Below are 20,165 nucleotides of genomic sequence, written 5' to 3'. Positions count from 1 at the left end.
CTTGACATACAAAAGCTAGAAAGAGTTCAGAATTTGGCAGTTCATTTCGTTTTTAATGACTATGGTAGGTTATTCAGTGTATCGAGTGCGAAAAACACTTTGCGCTAGGACACACTTCAAAAGTGTAGGGAAGTTGTTCGGTTAAAATTTTTTCATAAAATATTTAATTCAGGAACTGGAATTGACCGAACCCAATATATATATTTAGACCTGATTATGTGTCCGTATGAAGAGACCATTCATTCAAAGTTAAATACAGGTGCCGGACTGACCTCTTCAAAACGTCTTTTTTCCCCAAAACAATTTCTGACCGGAACAAACTGCCCGAGGATTCATTTTCTTCCTTGCTGTGAAATTTTTATGTAGAACAATGTTGTGTTTTTCCTACCTCAATGTTGTTTTTTCGCCGCCAAAGTGCAGTGGTATTTTGTGTACCTTTTCCTTTTTCAACCCCCCCACTGTAATGCCAGAGGCGCTGTGGATACTATAATAAATAAATAAAAGTCTATATGGAGCAAGACATTTCTTGCAATAGAAGTCAAGTGTGCTTTTGTTATCTTCAATGCAGCGTGGAAAGGAAGCCGCAGGGGCATTGACAGCAAATCGTTCTTGTCAGGCTGTATCCATACGAGAAACTTCATCAGAGGCTCTAATTATTATTAGTACTAAGTTGAAACTCTCGACTTGCTAGAGCTTTCCAGGTCTAATTGTTTACTTCAGGCAAACAACCAAACATATGATTCCGCACCGCAATTTTTTGAAACCTGGGGATCCAGACTGCCGTTTCGTATCCGTCAACTGCGCCCTCAACAAGTTAGTATTCAGGGAAGCTGGTGCCACTTAACAGCACTACATTCACACCGAAATGGTGAAATGACTGCCACATATATGTGGCACCTTAGTCGAAAGGAAATCCCCGGACAAGCAAGACTCGTCCTTGGCATGAAAAGGGTCCGAACTGTTGTGCATTCTGTGCTCCTGAAGTTCAACCAATGCTCAAACAGCTTTCCAAACCTGAACAAGTTGTTGGGCCACCATGCGGGCAAAAAGTGAAACTAACCAATGCATCCAAGTTCATTTCCCGTGGTAGCTGTAGAGGGAATTTCCTTTGAGCAGCGAACATGGAGGTTTCACTGCACTGTGTCCGACACAAGCAGATACGAGTAATCACCGACCAAACTCAAGACTCAGCAAGAATGTTGTGCTGTGCAAAGGTGGAAGCACCGCTGAAAGTAAGAACACTACACACTGATCAAGCTAGCTTCACTATTAGCAGTTTCAGTTGGTCATGACTTGTGTAGACCAGAGAACAAAAGAACAGGAAGCATATTAAAACACAACAGCAGTGGCCTCTTTTATCAATTTATTCACCGCTGCCCTGAATGAGGGCATTCCATGAACCCAAGTGCCGGACTGCAGTACAAATGACGAGTCTATGAACTCCTGCAGGCTGCTAAGGTACACGACTGGCGGCACAGAATTCGATTCACAGACCAGGCAACAATGACCGGCCTACTTTATGTGGCACTCCTGGCCCACATCTCTGAGAGAAACACCAGTTACCAAAGTGACATGGACAGAAAAATAAAAGAAAAAAAGAAAAAAAAAGAAAAAAAAAAGAAAGGTGGACAGGGGTACACAAATAGCATAAAACAAAAGGTGTGCAAAATTGAACACAGCCTTGTGCTCACTGGACATAGGCTCAAGGAGCTGTCACAATCATTTCTAAAACATAATAAGCACATGAATGAATGCGGTATGAGAAAACTTAAGAGGGTGATGTATAAAAGTAACATGGTGTATGACTTTGCACAATTGCAGACAGGCTGGAAGCCTGCCAGCTTTTAAAAGAAAAAAGGGTAGGGGGAGGCAAAACGTTAAAGAACAAAGGCGTGACGAAAAAAAAAAAAAAAAAAATCTACTAAACCCAACAACTCTTTTTTTCTGTCTGCAAACCTCGCATCTACTCATCATTCACAACACCTCTCCCCATGAAAAGTGAAAAAAATGCAGTGGGTATCGCCAACAAGGTGTCCCGCATTTTGGCAGCCAATTGTGGGTGGGATGCCATAGCGACCACTGCAATGAGAGCCGATGTACCACAGCATGTGCCCCTGGCTCATGCAGCACTAGACGTCTATAGCCGTCCTGCATATAGTGAGCACTCCGGCAGTTCTTTTTTCCCCTTGGCTGTCACCAAAGGCCAGACAGTATTACACAACACATCACCGTGTACAGCCAGCCCAGTAACAAGTGCCAAGGCCGCGTGCGGCTGCTCAAGCCTGCAATTGCCAGCAGCTTTGCCGAGTCGGCTCGTGTAATGCTGTTGTCCCAAGGGGCACGTGCTCGGGTCCATCATCTACACGAGGGGGGTTTGCGCATATTCAGGCCAATTCTTGGAGCGCAGGAGGATGACTGGAAGAGGCCTGCACCCGCTGTTGTCCCTCACGAGGCTTCCTCGGCGTCTTCAGGCTTGGCCGTGCTTGAGCTTGTGTGCCAGGTCAACCTCTCCTCGTAGAACTGGATCACCACCTGGGGGCACTTGACATTTGCCAGCCGGGATGGAACCAGGTCTGCCTCATCGCTGTTCTTCCTGCAGTGGCACAATTGCAAGCACCTTTAGTGGAGAGAAATCTCCTCGTGGGCGCTCCAAGCCGGAGAGTCGACGTATATCACACAAGTGCGCCTACATACATAGCAGTACTTGTAGTGACATGTGACTTTGAGAATTATTCTTACACCGCAAGTCGGGTGTTTTTCATGCACAGCGCGAAACAAGACAAACGCAAGAACTCGCGCTCGAGGCCATCACTGGAAGTGCACCATGCAGCAAATAAGCGAAAAAGCTAGGGCTCATGCCGTACGCGTCACGCGATTCTCCGGCTGTGGCATGGGAGAATGAAGAAATTTCGCTTGTGGAGGCTAGACAGGGCAGTGGCCCTCACCTCCTGAAATCATGGGTTCGCGGCACTGAAATATTTCCATCTTGACAATTAATAAACCAATTTGAAAAATGCTTGCGGTAGAACGCTCCCTCGAGGGCACGTAACAACTTCCAGCGTATACCTAAAATTTGCTATGTGGCCTGGAGAGGGTCCCTTTAACCGCCAATCTAAATTCCGAAAAACGTTCCAAAATCGCCAATTTTTTAAAAGTAGTCATAATTGTTTCCATGCAATTCTGATTCTGAAAATATATGTTACATCATTGATTTCTGCTTAGAATTAGCACGCCGAGCAGCAAAGTACGCCACCGCATAATGGTTTATCTCCGTGACGATTAGGTCAATGATGCAACAGTAAAAAAATACATGAAACCAGCCGAGAATGTTGTTTTCGTCAGAGGGCTGCCACAAGATTCCGGGCACTGAAGAGAAGGGAAACCGCGGAGGCGCAGGTGTTCACGCGCTGCCACACACGTGCACTCAGTGCGTCACGGTCATCGCAGTCACTCTTGTCATCTGAATCAATATCCAGGGTAAGAACAACGTCCAAATCACTGTCGGACACAAATTCCATGTCGTCACTAACGCTTTCTGTACTGCTCCAAGAAGCACCTCTTTTTCTTCGAGCATCGCCGCCACCAGGATTTTTCTTGCGAAGCGCCATTACGAAACGACTGTTGCCAGGCTTCAAAAATGCGCAAAAGGCACAAAATCCAGTTTTTCATAGACAACTACCACCATCTAGGGTTGAAAATTGCAAGCAAAGCAATTGACGACCGTGATACGTCTGTGGCGGCGGAAGGAGCGGAAAATCGGGCCAGACGAGTGTGACTCGTCGTTGGAGATATTGGTACAAACTCGTGTGATGAGTATAGTTCGGGGTTGGCGGCTAAAGGGTTAAAGACAGAGGCTACCCCCCTTTTAAGCCCGAGTAACCCCGCAGTTAGGTAGAGTTGGCAGCATAACAACCATGCTATCTCTCACTATTCTGCAAGTACACCGACTGCCGGTGGCGTTTAGCTGGGTGATGTAGTTGGATTACAGATGTGACAGGCAGGCGGGAAATACATAAGGGGCACAAGAAAGTCCAGCATTCTCACAGTGCTGATCATGCTTTGGAGAGCAGTGCAAACACACTGGATGACACTCACCATTTTATCAGGAACATCAGCTCCCCACTGGAGTCCGTAGCCCCGATGATCCGCTCTGGCTCCAGTCCTCGATCAAACCCTCGCGGTTGCGTCTCCTCCTGCATCCCAAAGACATCCAGCTGCAGTTGGCATGTCTCATTAACAATGTCCTCATTAACATGTTTACAGCAGCTATTCCCCCTGCATGGTTGTGCAGGGAATTATTGCAGTGTGCAAGTGGTGCCTTTGCTAGATATCAAAGGAGAGGATTTTTTTTTTCCCTTCTGATTTTATGTGTCTTGGCACCATCCCTCCATAGCATGAAAGTTTCAAAGAAGAACGACTTCCTGGTGACTCCCAGGTGCGTCATTGAGAGAGAAAAGGAATTTAGACTTCAAAAATTGTTGCCACAGTGAACGTGTTAAAAGAGCACTGAGGTAACAGTTCCATAATTTTATTTCGTTGTTAAAGGAAAGTCCTGGACGTTTAAAAAAATACTAGCAAGCTTCACAGCACCCTATAAAATTCTCTACAAGAGCTTTTTATGAGAAACGTTGCGTGTCGTGCAGTAACGCTACGACACGCAAAGTGGTCATGTGAAAGCTGGAAATTGATATTCTGGCAGCTGCTCTGGCCTGCTCGGTCATTTGCTATGCAGTTACTCATTGTATGGCCAGCTGTAGCAAAAAAATTAAATTATGGGGTTTTACGTGCCAAAACCACGATTTAATTATGAGGCACGCCGTGTAGTGGGGGACTCCGGAAATTTGGACCACCTGGGGTTCTTTAACGTGCACCTAAATCTAAGTACATGGGTGTTTTCGCACTCCCGCTGTAGCCCAACCGACCACCAAGAGGGTCAGAGCAAGTGCCAAAACATTGCAACGTCCTGCTCTCACCTGACCATCTTCCGTGGCACATCACGACAGATACACCTTTTGGGAAACGAAAACTAAAACTGGTTCATAAAAAAGCTGTTAAACATCAACTGCAACGAAATTTCACTTTGATTAATAGTTATAAATGAGTAGTACAGTAAAACCTTGTTAATTTGAACTTCGGTAATTTGGAAAATCGGACTCCTCAGGTCCTGGCAGGCGTATGCATTATTTCATGGAATCAACAGATAATTCGAAATTTCCGGCTAGTAGCAACGTGCGGCGGTTAGGTTAGGGCGCTCCGTACAGTCGCCAACCGATTTTCCGAGCTCGAGGGGACTGAAAAATAGTCCGGAAACCTCGTTCGGCCGAAAAAAAAAGTTATTAGTGCGGCTTAAAAAAATCTCTAATAATGCCCTGCCTCATACTACGCTTGGAGGGGATCGACGTGCTTGGATTTGCGCAGCAATGACGTCGTCTCCGTGTACAGTCGACACGAACGTCACCGCGTTGGCGATCTCCGCCAACGGAGTTCGCCACGAAGATCCAAGAAACGAGCTTCGCACCGCTTAGCTCTCGCGAAGGTACAGGAAGTAGCGCCGATCACTGAGACATGGGTCTCCGAGACACCTGCTCAGTGTACACGCCACGTTCAAAATAGCAACCGAAACTTAAGAAAAAGAAAAAAGAAAAAAAAAAAAAAAAAAAAAAAAAAAAAAAAAACTCGCTGAATTCACAAGCGTGGTGTCAGCGCGCACGAACGAGCGCGGCCGCGAAGGTTCGTGCGGTCTATCGCTTCAACGGAAACTGAACGGCGAGAGCACATCATAGAATAAAGACGCAACTTAGCACATCGCATACAAAAGGTCAGAGCCGTCTGGAGATCGCTTTCAAGATACGGTGCGCGCGAGAAACCGCTCCGGCACTAAGTACGCAGTTAGTAGAAGAGCACATAGGCGGGCGCGCGGCGCTGATTTTATCGCCCTTGGACTTTGTATGGAACCTCAGGGCGGCGACGCCGACGGCGAAAATCCGCTTGAAGTGTACATATAATTGGTGTCGCAATAAAAAAACATCGCACAATAAATGGTTACAACGATAGTGCTGAGCGCATTACTAAGAAAAAAGAAAAAGAGCAGTACTCTGGACCGTTTTGTCAGCCAAGGAAGAGCGGGCATGGCCTCCGAGACTGGAGGTTTGAGCTAGCTCTCTATTGATAGCGCGCATTCCAATCTTGGAGGCTACACAGCGAGCCACTGGAATCCAAGCCAGTGCAAAATCCAACATGGCGGCCTCCAAGATTGGGTAGCGCGGCTCGGAAAGAGCGATTTAGTCCGCAAAATCGAACTTTGGTGTCTCAATTCGTCCGAAAAATTGGCTGCGAAAATGCATGAACTTAATGGGAACCCTGACGGTGCATTTTTGAAGTCCGGAATATCCAGCAAGTCCAAATTTTTGGAGTCAAGCAGCATATTCATGGAATCAAACTAGGGTTAATTGAGACGTATTTTGCCGCATGACGGTTAATGCAGGCAATTCTCCGAGCTCGGCAAGCGTGGAGCGCTGCAAATGTGCAAAAGTAGCGCCAGCAACAGCGAAGCGGTGGAGTTCGTATCGCCATAGTCATCAGAGGAAATTGTATGTAAAAAATAGAAACGCCGGAATGCTTCATGCCTATTTGTGCCTTTATTGTTGGTTTACCGCCACGCGAAACACCTCATTGGTTGCATGCCTTCAGAACGGCATGGTCACTGTCCATGATCGCATCGATAGTGACCGGTGTTTCATCCACAGTGGCTGCAGCAAACAGTTGTTTTGGCTCAATGCGTTGGCCACCTGCCTTGGAGAACTGCGTGGCCTCTATCCATTATAGTGTCGATAGCGACTGCGGTTTTCTCACGTGGTCCAAGATTTCTTTGCAGTTGGCTTTGAATGTTAGTATTCCTTTAAGACAACATACTGTGTGCATTCCCATGAGTAGACTAATTTGACAATGTTTTACAAACAATGAATGCTGTGAGAATCTTGCCTGTGTATGCAGTACAGTCAAATGGCAGTGCTTGGGACCTCCAAAATTCTTCGTTATACAGGTCACTTTGATCTAAAGATTGCACGCCGTACTGCTAGCACTAGAAAAGGCTAAGTACATTAAAAAATCCTTTATGTAACAGGAATGCAAGACAGACTTGGTGAAGTAAGTCAAATTTCTTTGTGCACACTTCGTCTGACAGAACGCGCTACTGCAGTCAACCTTACTGTACCAAGGTTCACAACCTGCACCGCGACGAAACAGAAGAGCTACACGCGGCTGCAGATCATCGAATGCTGACAGCCTCCCTTGCCATAAAAAGGCTTGGTTCATTTACAGGAGCTTCACAACTGTTGCCTTCGCTTACATTTGCATCTTTGCTGCCCTGACCGACTTTGGTGATGTCATCGGTCTTCGGTTAGGATTACACCATCAGCTCGTCATGAACTGTGACGTATTCGCCAGCCGTCTCACAAGCTGATACGCTGCAACAAGCAGCGTATGAGATGAGCAATTCCTAAAGCAGTACAGCAGGACTACTACTGACATCGGCATGCTCTTCAAGTGCGTCACTTGCGCTGCTGTTAGCGCACCTTAGTGATGGCTGCAAAGGGCAATGGTGGCACTGCGATGTAGCATTCGTTGTAAAGCAACAAATCAGCCGTCAGGGACGCCTAAATTTCGTCACTGTACAGGCAGATTCTTTGTAGTGGTTTTCGTTGTAGAGGCATTCACAATACATATGAAAGATAGGGGTTCAGCCCAGACTTATGAAAACAGTGCTACAGAAGATGAAGACAAAGCGGACAGGCGCTGGACGTCCAGCACCACTTTTGCATGTTATCTTTATTTCTTCCTGAGAGCTGTAACCTTGCTTCCCAATGGCAACAACCCTCTAGCCCTGACTGAAGCACTCTGACTAGGAGGCATGCTATAGTCGGGGGCTCTCTGAATTAATTTTTACCCCTCTAGCTTCTTTTAATGTGCACCCTAAGCACCAATACAAGAGTGCTTCTGCATTTCTCCCCGATCCGAAATGCAGCTGCCGTGACCAGAATTTGATCCTGTGACCTCATGCTTAGCAGTGCAACACAGTCATTAAACCACCGTAGCAGATAACAAATTTTTCAAGCAATTGTCAAATAAAAGAGCGAATGCAATTTCTCACAAAATCATAGCAAAAATGTTTTATGCAGCTCTGCATTTTAAATACACTCTAAATGGCAGCTGGCAAAATGAAATAGAAGACCAGGAAGCAAAATCTGTACTTCTCCAAAGGAAGTTGTTCCTTTACCGCTGCAAACACTTCCCACAACTTATGCTGAGCGGAACAGTGCGAGTTCTAGTATGGTAATATAATGCCCTAGGCATTGCTGTAACTGCATCACAGGGCAAAACTGCTAACTTGGTCAAAGAGACATCGGCTGAAATGTCCCAGAGTTGCCCCCCCACCTGATTTGTTGACAAATCACACACCTCTGAAGGCTGCCGTACCTCGGAGGCCGTCTTGGCTTTCTTCTTCTTGGGTTCTTGAGCTGCACCATTGGCCCTGGCTCCTGCGGAACGCTTCTTTTCTTCCCGTTTCTTGCGGTTTTCCTCAAACTCTTGGATCAGCTCAGTGCAGTCCAAGTTGGAGTGCGGCTCCCATGTGTTTTCCGAACTGGTCGACAAGAGAAGGGACAGAAAATGAACAGATGGCAGCGCGACTGAACCAACCTTATTTGCTGGAACAATGCACACCCATCGACGCATATAACACGCCTTGTCCCCAGAGCAAGACGAATAGATCTCCCCTCCCAGAACAAAAAGAAAAGCAGCCACACGAGATGAAATTTCAAAAATGGCACACTCAAAATATACCCTGTGTACACAACTGGCCACATTTATTTGAATATCGGTCAACCTTTCTTTCAGGAAATGGACCAAGGACGACATTGTTTATGGTGCCAAGGGCACCTGCAAAGCATCCGACGAGGACGCAGCTTGTGGCACTGACTTAGTGAGATTTAGAGTAGCCGAGCTTCCGGTAAGTAGAGGTGTGCCATGTTTAAAGTTCTTGGTTTTGTATAAATACACGAGTTGACCTTTACTCGTGTTCCACCTTTATTCGAGAAAATACGGCAGCTTGGGTTCATGAAAAGCATAGCGTCATGAATGCAAAAATTTGCCTACAGTGGAGTCTACTGCAATTACTGCAAATATAGTGGGATCGATAGAATAGACTAAGTTTATTGGGCAGGTCGAATAAGCAACAATGTAAAAAAACAAAACAAAAAAAAAAGCCATCATCCCCTAATGCCACTGCACTATCTACCCGACTCTGGCCCAAACCAATGCAGACCGTATTTTAAGGATTTAAAGCCGGATGCATCGTGCACCGAAATTAGGGGTGTGTGAATAGCAGTTTGAGACCAAATTGAATATGAATTAAATTGTGCTATAGGCAAATAAAATATTTTTCTAATAGGTTGCATATAATGTGCAGCCTTTCCACCATTAATATTGAACAATTTTAACATCCTGGCATTCACTAGAATACGAAGTTTGTCATTACACTGCCCATTATAAAGCATGCATTGTTAAAGGCATAAAGGGAGCATTAGGAACTGCCAAAATTGTAAACTCGAGCCTCTCAGGAGAAGACGCGGCAATGTATTATCAGCATAAAAAGGTAACCCTGTGAACCAATTAAAATCTTAGTATACTACCCCGACCAGACGTGTGCCGTCTGCAACACTAGCAGAGTGGAGAAAAAAGCTTTTTTTCTAAGTTCGAGGGGTCGCGGCAGATGGTGCCACTATTGTATTAAGTATGCTGCAATGAAACATTTCGATTTATATACGATGCGAGGACACAGGTGCTGCACCTATAAATAGCACTAAACAATACCCACTGTTGAATGCTGTGTGTAAAACATTTTATTGCGAGCAATCGTGTTTGGCTGTAGGAGTCTGGCTGACTGAGCAACCCCCCCCCACAACGTGCTCTAGTACATTATTTCCACCATAGATCGGATGAAAAATATCGCCCATTCTCGCTTAAAATTCATGTTTGATCAGGTACAGTAGACTATGTAAAGTATTATAGAAATATTAGCATTGTAAGATTGTGACTATTTTATCCAAGGACCTAATCAAATAATAACTTTGGTTTGAGGACCAAATTGAATACAACAATATCAGACTCATTATTTGTGAGTTTGGTATATTCACACCTCTATCCGAAATACACACTTGATATATGTATGAGTAAGAACCTGAAAATAGGATTTTTCTTAAAATTAGCACATTTCTTCGAATGCTACAAAACATTAACCACCTTCAAAGTACAATCTCTTTGATGCAATGGACTTGTTCCACTGCTTTATCCATTGTTGAAACTTGGAACATTGTAGAACACTTGGAAACTGATGATCCTCAGTGCTTCCATTGTTTTCTTTTATCTCCTCCTCCAAATCTTGGAAACAGTTTCTCATATGATAAGCTCTCAATCGAGTCTTGGAGATAAGTTGCGAGGGGGCGAGTTACAGGGATAGAGGATAATCCGGCAGGTCAGCGTTGCCATCCCATTTTTGCCAGGAAGTGCTGGGCACTCTGTGCCGTGTGGGCAGGAGCATGGTGGTGCACAAGCCCCTTGTTTCATAGATTAGGGTGTTTTTTTTTGGATAATTAATCCAGAGTCCCCCACTATGGCGTGCCTCATAATCAGATGGTGGTTTTTGCACGTAAAATCCCATAATTGTTGGGCGTGTTTTCTTCAAACTGCACCACGCAACCACTTGGCCACATCAACCTAAGAATGCTAATCGAGTGTCTGAACTAGTGGTGCAAATTTAATGTCAGAGCTATTTCATATAAAAAATATGCCCCAAGAGAACAAAACCAGGAAGTAGCAGTAACTGGTTGTTCAACTCATCCTTTCCAGAAGTCAGTCACAACTGATTTATCTAAGTGGGCTGCTAAGCATGAGGTCGCGGGATCGAATCCCGGTCACAGCGGCCGCATTTCGATGGGGGCAAAATGCGAGAACACCTGTGTACTTAGATTTAGGTGCAAGTTAAAGAACCCCAGGTGGTCCAAATTATTCCGGCCACTACGACGTGCCTCATAATCAAATCGTAGTTTTGGCACGTAAAACCCCATAATTAATTTTTAAAAATTTTGATAAGTGTGTGCTGTTTAACATCCCAATCTAAGCGCATGCCATGAAAGCTGAGGTAGTGGGAAGTGCCTAATAGAGCAGACCACCTGACATGTCAGAAGCCACACACAAACCCAATAAAAGGAAGAACATTTTAAGCCTGCATTAAATTTACTTAAAGCTATATCACATTAACGCATGCCCACTACGAGGCTGCTTGAAATATGTTTCATGAAGCCAGTCAAACTGAAGCAAGCACGATAAAAGAGCTCCACCTACCAACATAAAACTAATTACTGTTAGTATCCACAAAGTAGAAGATGAGGGCCATTGTGCATCTTTTATTCCTTGAAAAGTAGTTATGAATAATTGATTACATTTACTAATAATCTAGCAATGAATTGCTTTGGAAGAACAATCAAATTGCTATAACATGCCATTTGAAATTCAGGCATCTGGCAACGCTGACACAAAACGCGTCTTTTTTTCACTGTTAGACAGCTGCAGACTCCGTAATCAAGGTATGATGCCTCAATTCCCAAATCATGAACAAACTTTTAAATTAAAGAATTTTTATCCTGTCGTCTTATGTACCAAACCCTGATCTCATGAGATTCCACATCAGGCTGCTTTATATGCACACTATTTGAAATAGGCCTGTTCACATGGCCCAAATTGTGTTGCAGTTGGCCTTTAAAGGAGCACTAACACACTTTTGAAGCTTCTCGCATGTAAAAGAATGAAATTTGATACATGTCTAAAATGTTCGACATAACGTGAGTGAGATTAACATGACAACGCAGCAAAATTAACAAAGATTATGCAGCCACAAGGCCATGTAATTATAGTGTTGCTCATTCAAAAATAAAGAGCGCTGCACGTGTTTATTCTGGCTACTCTTGCCTGTGGCAGTAAAAGCACTTGCCATAACGGAGCGAGCCCCTGTATTGTGATGTCCCGACATATCTGTCCCCTGGGGTATTCTACAATACAAAAAACTCGTACGGCGAGCAGAGGTTTAATAAACCAGAAAATGCGCGAAAACGAAAGGGGGGAGGGGGGGTGTTTTATACCCCTGTCACACGGGACAACTTAAGCGCACTTCACCCCGAGTGTCATTCGCATGCTGTCACACGGGCACACGTAATGACACTTGCTGCAAAGCGCACTCGCAGGCGAGTGCATTCGCCAAAGTGTGTGGTCTCGGCAGCAGGGGCTCAGAAATAAACTAATATCAAAAGCAGAGTCGTTAGTCATTTTTTAACTACTGTTTTCATTATTAGGAATACTAATACATATTAAAACGTACTTTACGACAAAAATTACTAGTTGACTATTCTCGCTCTCAGGCTGTTGACGGCCACAGCCACCAGGGGCATGCCAGAGCACATGCCATGCCATTGCCGCATCCGCCTCATTCGGGATCAAATAGGTGCTGCCAAAAGAGTCTCCAATCGCCCATCACTACTTTCCATGCCATCTGGACGAAATCCGCCATTTTGAATGTGCTTGCCTTAGATAGGACGCCGTCTTGTCTTGGCTCGTGATCATCGACGGCGCTAATGTGATTATAATGATTCACTTCATTTGCACCTAAATTTTATTCTAAATGCTGTTTATATATAATACGTAATTAGCAAGTATTGCCTAAAATAACAAATATATGTTTCTACTGACTCCCCCCCCCCCCCATCGTCAGCACCATCATTTTCAAAGTGCACTTCTCTTCCTCGTGTAGCAGTGCGCCACCAAAGTGACACTAAGCATCAAAGTGCACTTGCTCAAATAATGACACCAAATTTGCCAGTGTGACAGGGGTATTATTGGTGGCCACCTAATGGGCAGGGGCACCTGTTCCGACGCATACCCTGGCCCAGCCAATCGGAACTTCAACAGCGGACGAAATGGACATGCCCACTAGGTGGACACTTGCAGGGCCCACACTTCACGACTCCCCCCTTCCCTTCTAGAAGAAATGAACATTTTTGTCTGCAGCTCTGCCCGACGTACGTTTTGCAGGTGTCCTAGAGTTGTTCACAATGCTGCCATTTAGGCACTGCAAGTACAAAGTGCAACACCATGTCTGGTGATGGAGACAAGCTCTTCCAAAGAGGAGGGCAGGCAGGCTTTTCATTTTAATTGTTTCTTCTCTTCACGGCAAACATGTGATTTGTTTTGTCAAGACAATCGTGACTCCGTAATCTATGCAATGCACTTGGTTCACTTGCAGAGGCAAGAGCTGGTGAAGGGCCCCTTTAAGTAGCCCCGCATCTTGCAGTCAAATGAGGGAGCACCTCCAAGACGAAATTTCCTTAAATTGCAAGAACAATTTATGCAAATCAGCCAAGTAGTTTCCTTATGTGTACCTTTGCAGCAATTGACGTTCGAATACTAACTCGCGTTCCCATTCATTGTACCAGAGATATGGTGGTAAGCAGGTAGTTCAACATGTGTGTTGGAAGTAGTCCTGAAAATAAGTGGGAATGGCAGGATATGCAGTTACCAAACATTCCAGGTATGTGTATGCCAAATAGACAATTACACAAGTGCAGCATAAATACTTGGGCCATGACAGTGCAAAGATAATTAGTGCAGAAAGAGACAAAAGCAACTTAAGTGATCACTAGTGGCCAGTAAATCAGTTTTATGCGCCCTATTTGGTAAAAACTATATTTGGCCTCTGAGAGACATCAAGTGGGAAGGCTTCAAATTATTTTGAGCTTTTGGGGGGTTCAACCTTCGTCTAAATACAAGGTGTTCGTCCCCACTGAAATGTGGCTTCTGCGGCTGGATAGCTACTTTGTGGAATGCAGGTGACCTACGCGATGAGAATTTTGTGGCAAAAGTTGTCTCTTGATGCATCATTTTTCTGTTGAGCTAATACTGAGCAAAAGTTGCGTACAAAGCAAGGGAGAAACGAATGGCCTACAAGGTTGGCCATGTACACCAATTCGATATGCATGCAGGCCCCGCAACGCATAAAATGCTACGGCGTACAATGCACCTTTGCACCGATCAGTTTATTGATCAGAAACCGGTGAACTTTCACTGATCGCCGAAACAAACTTTTTTTTTTTTTTTGCACGCCGGGGCTACCGAGCGAGCCTCCGAAACTTGGCTACCGGCGTCTCATCCGAGTGACACACCGCACTTGGCCAGACGGCTACTGCGCGCAAGTCGAATGGATTTTGCCAGCTTACTCGGAGAAGTCTTTCCACTTGAGGAAATACTCCACGCGCCCGTTCCGGACCCTCTTGTCGAGAATCTTTTCCACGACGAACTCTTCCGAGCCGGAGGAGTTGCCCTCGGGACTCTTGCGCTTCCCAGACATTTTTCCTGCGAGGGCAGGAGAAACGCAGTGTCACAAAAAGCAATGAAACAAATTATACAAAAAAAAAGTGAAAAACAAAACGCGCGCAAAAGTCAAGTGCATGCCGCGCTCGCGGAAACTGTACACATCCGCGCGCGCGCTTGTCTAGTTAACGCGACTATTTAGATTTCCAGGAAGTGAAAGCAGTTTTGAGGTGTGGCTGTCGTTGCTATCGTTAGATTTAACTTCGTACGTGAAATCTAGAACTACCTACGGGGAGTGAGCGAAATTCTGATAGGCGTCACGAACGGTGATAAGAGTTCGCTAATCGTGATGCAGTGCGGAGACAAGCTTCATGCCGTGAGTTAAAGACACATTTTATTCGTTACAATAGCGGTCGGGCAAATCTGGCTTTGGGCCCGGTGAACCCGAACCAACGGTTCACGTTCAGAGATGTCGTAGTACAACGTTAGGCTTAACGTAACAGGCGCACGCTTGCACCGGACTGCGAACCAGAGCGAGCCAAAGAGAATAGAGCTCAAGCCGCTCCAACGACCTCGCAAACCATGAATGAGCCGTGTCGAAGCACACGTTAACAAACGGTGAAAGCGAGAGCGGCGCGCCAAAAGACGAAATAACGTGACCGCCATGTTAAACTTTCTTTTAACACAACCTGTCACCAATGGAACAGAGAAAAAATGACCAAAACGATCGATAAGCTAATCGTGTAGTTTCCTAAACAAAATATGGATCAATAACACAAGTTCGCGCGTAGCAAAGTTCATCACTCTCATTTACCTGGACGAAGGCGAATATCAACTTGAATCTCAACTGAAAACGACTACAGGCGGGAAAACGTTCGATTACATACAAACAACGCCAAGCATGGGATATCAGCACCGCGGTTAATGCGGCAAATAATCGGAGCATTTGCTTCATCAACGGCAATTCAAAAATTTGTTGATAATGTAAAAAATAATAACTTATTTTTGAACAAACAATGCCGGTCTCTCTTGTAAACAAAATGCGTTTTTTAGTTGCAAATAATTGTGATGACGTCTACTGAAGTGCATGCATTCGTGGCATTCTGTGCAGGCGCTGGCGTTGAGCGGCAGCGTAGTTTCCTAGCTCCCAGCACTTGAAACCCATCGAGCGGAAATGGGCGCCCAAGATGTGAGTGCTACCAATTTTTGTGTCGTTCTTATAGTACCTATTGGCGTTGGTTCGAAGTTTCAGCCGTAATAACGCCTCTGTCGGCATTTTTTTTTTTTTTGTGGCAACTTAACTGCGTCGTATTTGGCTTATCATGCCCACCCCGCCGCCGTGCCGGCTTCTGTTCGGCGTTGGGCAATCGTTAGCTTCGGCGATTTCGTAGGGAATGTGACTACTGCTTCTCAGTCCTTGTATCACGTAGGTAAAATACCCGGCGCTGAATATGCAGATTTAGTAGTTGGTGCATTGACTTGCTGGAACTCGAGCGCGCACGCCGGTCGCCTAAGCCTCGTTCAACATGGCGGGTGTTCCATTTCCTTCGAAATGAGAAGAGCCGATGCCGTGTATAAGTTTGCTGTGCACATACTGAATGGGTATTCGCAGGAATTGTGAAAAGGAAGTGTGGAAAGGTAAACAAAAAAGTAAGCGCTGTTCGCTATTTGCGGTATATTAACGTCTTGTCTCGTCTCCTTCCTTTGTTCGAGGTAGGCTTAAGATAACCGGCATCGGATGCTAACGCGTACGCTTTGCTCTGCCGGTATACGACAAATATGCCTCGTCAGCCATTCTTCGCGCTTCGCCACTTCACCACTTTTTTCCCGCCCTCTTTGTCGATTGCGCCTCGTTTAGCATTAATCGTCTCGAATTGAGTTAATTAGGAGGGGGCTAAATCAAGGGGCCGGGCTTGTAGATATGTTCCTCGATCGTTGCGTGTGTAATGTGCGGCAGGCTACCGCCGCTCTAAAGTACCAAGTTATTGCGCGGTCGTCGTGGGATTGTATGTGAAGTTTGGCGTTGCTTCTATTCCAGAATGAGAGTGAGCCTGAGCAGTTCAGGAAGCTGTTCATCGGCGGCCTGGACTACAAAACCACGGAGGAGAGCCTGAAAGGCCACTTCGAGCAATGGGGCGAAGTCGTCGACTGCGTCGTCATGCGGGACCCCAGCACGAAGAAAAGCCGTGGCTTCGGCTTTATCACCTTCCGTCGCGCGCACATGGTCGACGACGCGCAAGCGGCACGACCACACAAGGTGCGCCATACTTTATTATTAAACTCCCTACCTTCGCGTTGACCAATGGAATTCCCTAGTAATAGGCTTCATCCCCATATCTTAATTTCGACATTTTAATGCGCTAGTCGCCAGTTACATTTCATAGTATTGTAGACCTTGGCAGGGATAAAGCATTTTATTCCTGTTCGTGCTTCGTCAGAGGTAGGTGCGGTGCTCCGCCAGCGGCAACGGTGTACAAGTGTCAGATCGATTTAAGCAACAGCTACATTATGCATGCCCGCTATCCTCGACAGCCACGTGCCGTTCCCTTTACTCTAGCCCATGAATGTGGACGACTTGTAACCTTCCAAGACTTACTATCCTCATCCTCCCTGTTCCCGCGTAGGCCTTGACGTTAAGGGAGCGGTGAGATTAGAGAACTCGCTCCTCCAGAGATTGGAGCCTTTCGAGATTTTATCGCTGCAGCAAAGATCAGAGGAACTTGCCGTAATCAAGCGGACTGGAAGCACGCGGTTTTGCGCGATGCGTGCTAAGATTGCCTTCTGTGCAGGTCGATGGTCGTGAGGTGGAACCCAAGCGGGCCGTGCCTCGTGAGGAGGCTGGCCGTCCGGAGGCGCAAGCCACTGTAAAGAAAGTCTTCGTTGGTGGTCTCAAAGACGACGTTGACGAGTCTGATCTCCGGGACTACTTCTCGCAGTTTGGAAACATCCTCTCTGTCAACTTAGTCACCGAGAAGGACACCGGTCGCAAGCGTGGCTTTGCCTTCGTCGAGTACGACGACTACGACCCAGTGGACAAGATTGTCCGTAAGTACCGCTGGTTTGTCTAAATTGGCAAACGTGTGCTTTACAAAGGGATGCTCTTCGATGTGCTATGCTACGTTCGATCGTTTTGTGCGACCGCTAACTTCGCTTTTTCAGTGAAGCGCCACCACATGTTGAAGGGAAAGAGGACCGAGGTGAAGAAGGCACTTTCGAAACAAGAGATGGAAAACCTCAAGAAAGACAAGCGGCCCGCATTCAGGGGCGGTCGCGGTGGCCGTGGTGACGGCTGGGAAGGTGGCTACGGCGGTGGCGGATATGGTGGCGGCGGCTACGGCGGCGGTGGTTACGGCTCTGGCGGAGGTGGCTACGGTGGTGGTAGCGGCGGCTACGGCGGTGGCGGCTGGAACCAAGGCGGCGGAGGAGGCTACGGCGACAGCTTCGGCCAGGGTGGCTGGGGAGGTGGCGGCGGCGGAGACTTTGGCTCCGGCTACGGCAACAGCTATGGTGGTGGACCAATGCGCGGAGGCCCAGGTGGCTACTCTCAGCGTGGCTCTGGCCCATATGGTGAGTCTCGTGTTTATTAATGGGTTGTATTCCGTGCCTTAAGTGTTGTGTGGGCTTCAGAAACGCATTCGTTTGTTCCAGGCAACGGCAGTGCAGGAGGCGGCGGTGGCTACCGGAGATAAAAAAAAAAGAACATCATGGTGATTTTAACTGGGGGGTGAGTATTCGTAACGGTCCGGGGTTGTGGGCCCGGGAGTGACTCGTGTGTTTCCGACCCGCAGGGCGGCAGGAAAGCTTTGAGAGGGCAGAGCAGCCAGGGCTAGGCAGTGCAGCTTGGTCCGAGCTAGCTAGGCAACCGGCTAGCCCAGGTCTGGAGCTGTGCCAGCAGCAGCTCAGGCAGTGCGTGTCCTCCGAGGAAGAGCCAGCCGCAGAACATCACATACAACCCCGTCCTCATCACATATGCGCCTTTGTGTCTATACCATTTGTTTCTCTCACGTGTCTGTGGTCCCCCAAATGCAAGAGCGCTCTCCCTAGCCAGAGAGGCACCCGTTGCTCCTGTAGATGTTGTCTTGTGGTTCATGAATGGGTCAATAAAGACTAGTGTTGTAACACACAGCATCTAGTGTACAGAGCGAGTCTTGTTGTTTGTCTACTGTGAGCCTTAGTTCGTCTATTCCCGTAAACAAAGGCAGAGCTAGGCATGGCTGCCGGAGCTGGCCAAGGACTGGAGCTCGCTTCGCTGTCTAGGTGGTAGACAGGCGTGGATAGCGTAGCTGAGAGGAAGTCAGCTGCAGGAAGGCCATTTTGTAGGTAAGCACAGGTTTCTTTTATCCTTGGGCTGCTGCATGCCAAGGGCAGGGTAACCCTTTCCGGTCGGCGAGCTATTCTTCCATCCACTACCTCGTCAGCCCTGACTGCGCCCATATTTTAGGCCGCATGTCTATTCCGGTGCTGGTGGCTTGGCCAAAGTAGTGTTGGTCGGGCTTGAATAATGGCACTTCAGAGTTGTCCAGTGATGTGCATTAGTGCGAGTGGTTGGTGACCCTATGTAGGCCTCCTGAAATCTGGTCCTGTTGGTTGCTAGTGGACCGGAAATGGTTAAGGACTGGTGTCCGCTGTTGAAGCTATTAGTTTGCCGTTATATGGGAAAGAAAAATGCAGCAGCTTTTGATGGGTGGCTCTGAATCTAGTAACAGGCTTTTTGCTTCGCCCTCAGAGTTGGAACAGGCTGCTGGCCTTTGCCGTGAGGACGTGGTGTGCGGAGTCTCTGGGGGAGCAGGCAAAAAAAAAAGGTAAGCATACTGCTCTTGACAGTTCTTCATGCTTGGGTGTCTTAAAGCAGCAGCTAAATTTTGGCTGTGCTTTAGTCTTGCTCTGAAATATTAATGCATACAGATATTGCTTTGTTGTACAGGCTTTCAGATTGCTCATCCTGTAGGCCTGTGCCCGCAGGTGCAGCAAGTGTACATGTTAGCCCAATAGCCTAGGTAAAAGCAATTTGTCTACGCTGCTCCACAAACTGTTGCTGTCACTTCAACTGTCTTCCTTTTCTGTTCTCAGAAACATTCAGATCCAAGTCTGCAGGAGCTGGAACCTCCTGCAGAAGTCCTGCTGGCCCACTTGCTGGTTCTGCTTCAGGCATTGCCATTGGATCATCAAATGTGCTCTGCACCTGTGCTTGTATGATCTCGTGGAATCTTAGAATAAAAGGTTTCATGGTTGTATTGCTCTTTTCAAAACCCCAGTCAGGTTAACTGCAAACATCTGAAGCTTGCAGGTGCTAGTGTGCATAGGCAATATGTGCTGCCACCTAGTTATGTTCAAAATATTGGAACTTCACTTACAGTAATACAACACGAATTAAGGTCACTAAGCATAGCATTTTGTGTCAATGGGCAGTACTTGATGCATGTTGAAATGTCATGCCAGATAACAGTGCTACCTTGGGTACACACCCACAGTGTGACAAGCACAACCAAACTGTTCTTCCACATTGTGCTCGTGACACTAGTTTTTGAGGCTATTTGTGACCCACTTGCAGAGCTTTGTGGAATGCTCGTAGCTTAACTGCTGTATTCTAAAATGAACCTTGACAGATCAGCAAAGGTGATCGTAAAGAGTTAGGAGCGTGTAAACAGGACTGGTAATGTGGTGGATGGAGGTGCAGTTTTACAGCTGAATAGAAAGTGTAGAGGGCTTATTGCTAACAAAACTCTCGTGAGGATAGACTCTTGTATTTC

General features: G+C 46.5%; 2 protein-coding genes across 6 annotated transcripts in view; one reads left to right on the top strand and one right to left on the bottom strand.

The window, feature by feature from the left end:
- The window catches only part of LOC119455891 (chromobox protein homolog 1), a 212,059-nt gene extending 196,706 nt beyond the window's left edge, over positions 1-15,353 (bottom strand). The window contains exons 1-5 of one of the 3 annotated variants that reach the window (XR_007467547.1): positions 15,230-15,353; positions 14,322-14,457; positions 8,458-8,641; positions 4,096-4,193; positions 1,641-2,593 (exon numbers count right to left, since the gene is read on the bottom strand). Coding sequence is in view for 2 of the 3 variants with exons in the window: in XM_037717414.2 (XP_037573342.1) it covers positions 2,446-2,593; positions 4,096-4,193; positions 8,458-8,641; positions 14,322-14,452 (561 nt within the window). In the remaining variant the exon portion in view is untranslated. Of the gene's footprint in view, positions 1-1,346; positions 2,594-4,095; positions 4,194-8,457; positions 8,642-14,321; positions 14,458-15,229 lie in introns of those variants that run through there. The other 2 variants (XM_037717414.2, XM_037717415.2) reach the window with 2 other exon arrangements.
- Positions 15,354-15,472: 119 nt separating this feature from the next.
- Positions 15,473-19,647, top strand: LOC119455889 (heterogeneous nuclear ribonucleoprotein A1, A2/B1 homolog). Of its 3 annotated transcripts, XR_007467546.1 has the most exons (7): positions 15,473-15,604; positions 16,454-16,672; positions 17,205-17,460; positions 17,575-17,982; positions 18,064-18,139; positions 19,142-19,217; positions 19,486-19,647. XR_007467546.1 is itself a non-coding variant. In XM_037717413.2 (6 exons), the coding sequence occupies exons 1-5, from the start codon at positions 15,590-15,592 to the stop codon at positions 18,102-18,104; spliced, it is 939 nt and encodes a 312-aa protein (XP_037573341.1). In that variant the 5' UTR covers positions 15,473-15,589; the 3' UTR covers positions 18,105-18,139; positions 19,142-19,647. The 3 variants fall into 3 exon arrangements, 2 of the variants coding, with proteins under 2 accessions (XP_037573341.1, XP_037573340.1); XM_037717413.2 differs by having other exon boundaries at positions 19,142-19,647; XM_037717412.2 differs by lacking the exons at positions 19,142-19,217; positions 19,486-19,647 and adding an exon at positions 18,204-18,560.
- The last annotated feature ends 518 nt before the right edge of the window (positions 19,648-20,165 follow it).

The sequence above is a fragment of the Dermacentor silvarum genome, chromosome 6, assembly GCF_013339745.2.
Source record: "Dermacentor silvarum isolate Dsil-2018 chromosome 6, BIME_Dsil_1.4, whole genome shotgun sequence".
NCBI lineage: Eukaryota > Metazoa > Arthropoda > Arachnida > Ixodida > Ixodidae > Dermacentor > Dermacentor silvarum.
The sequence above is the reverse complement of the archived record's forward strand: the minus strand, read 5'-3'. Positions and strand labels throughout refer to the sequence as shown.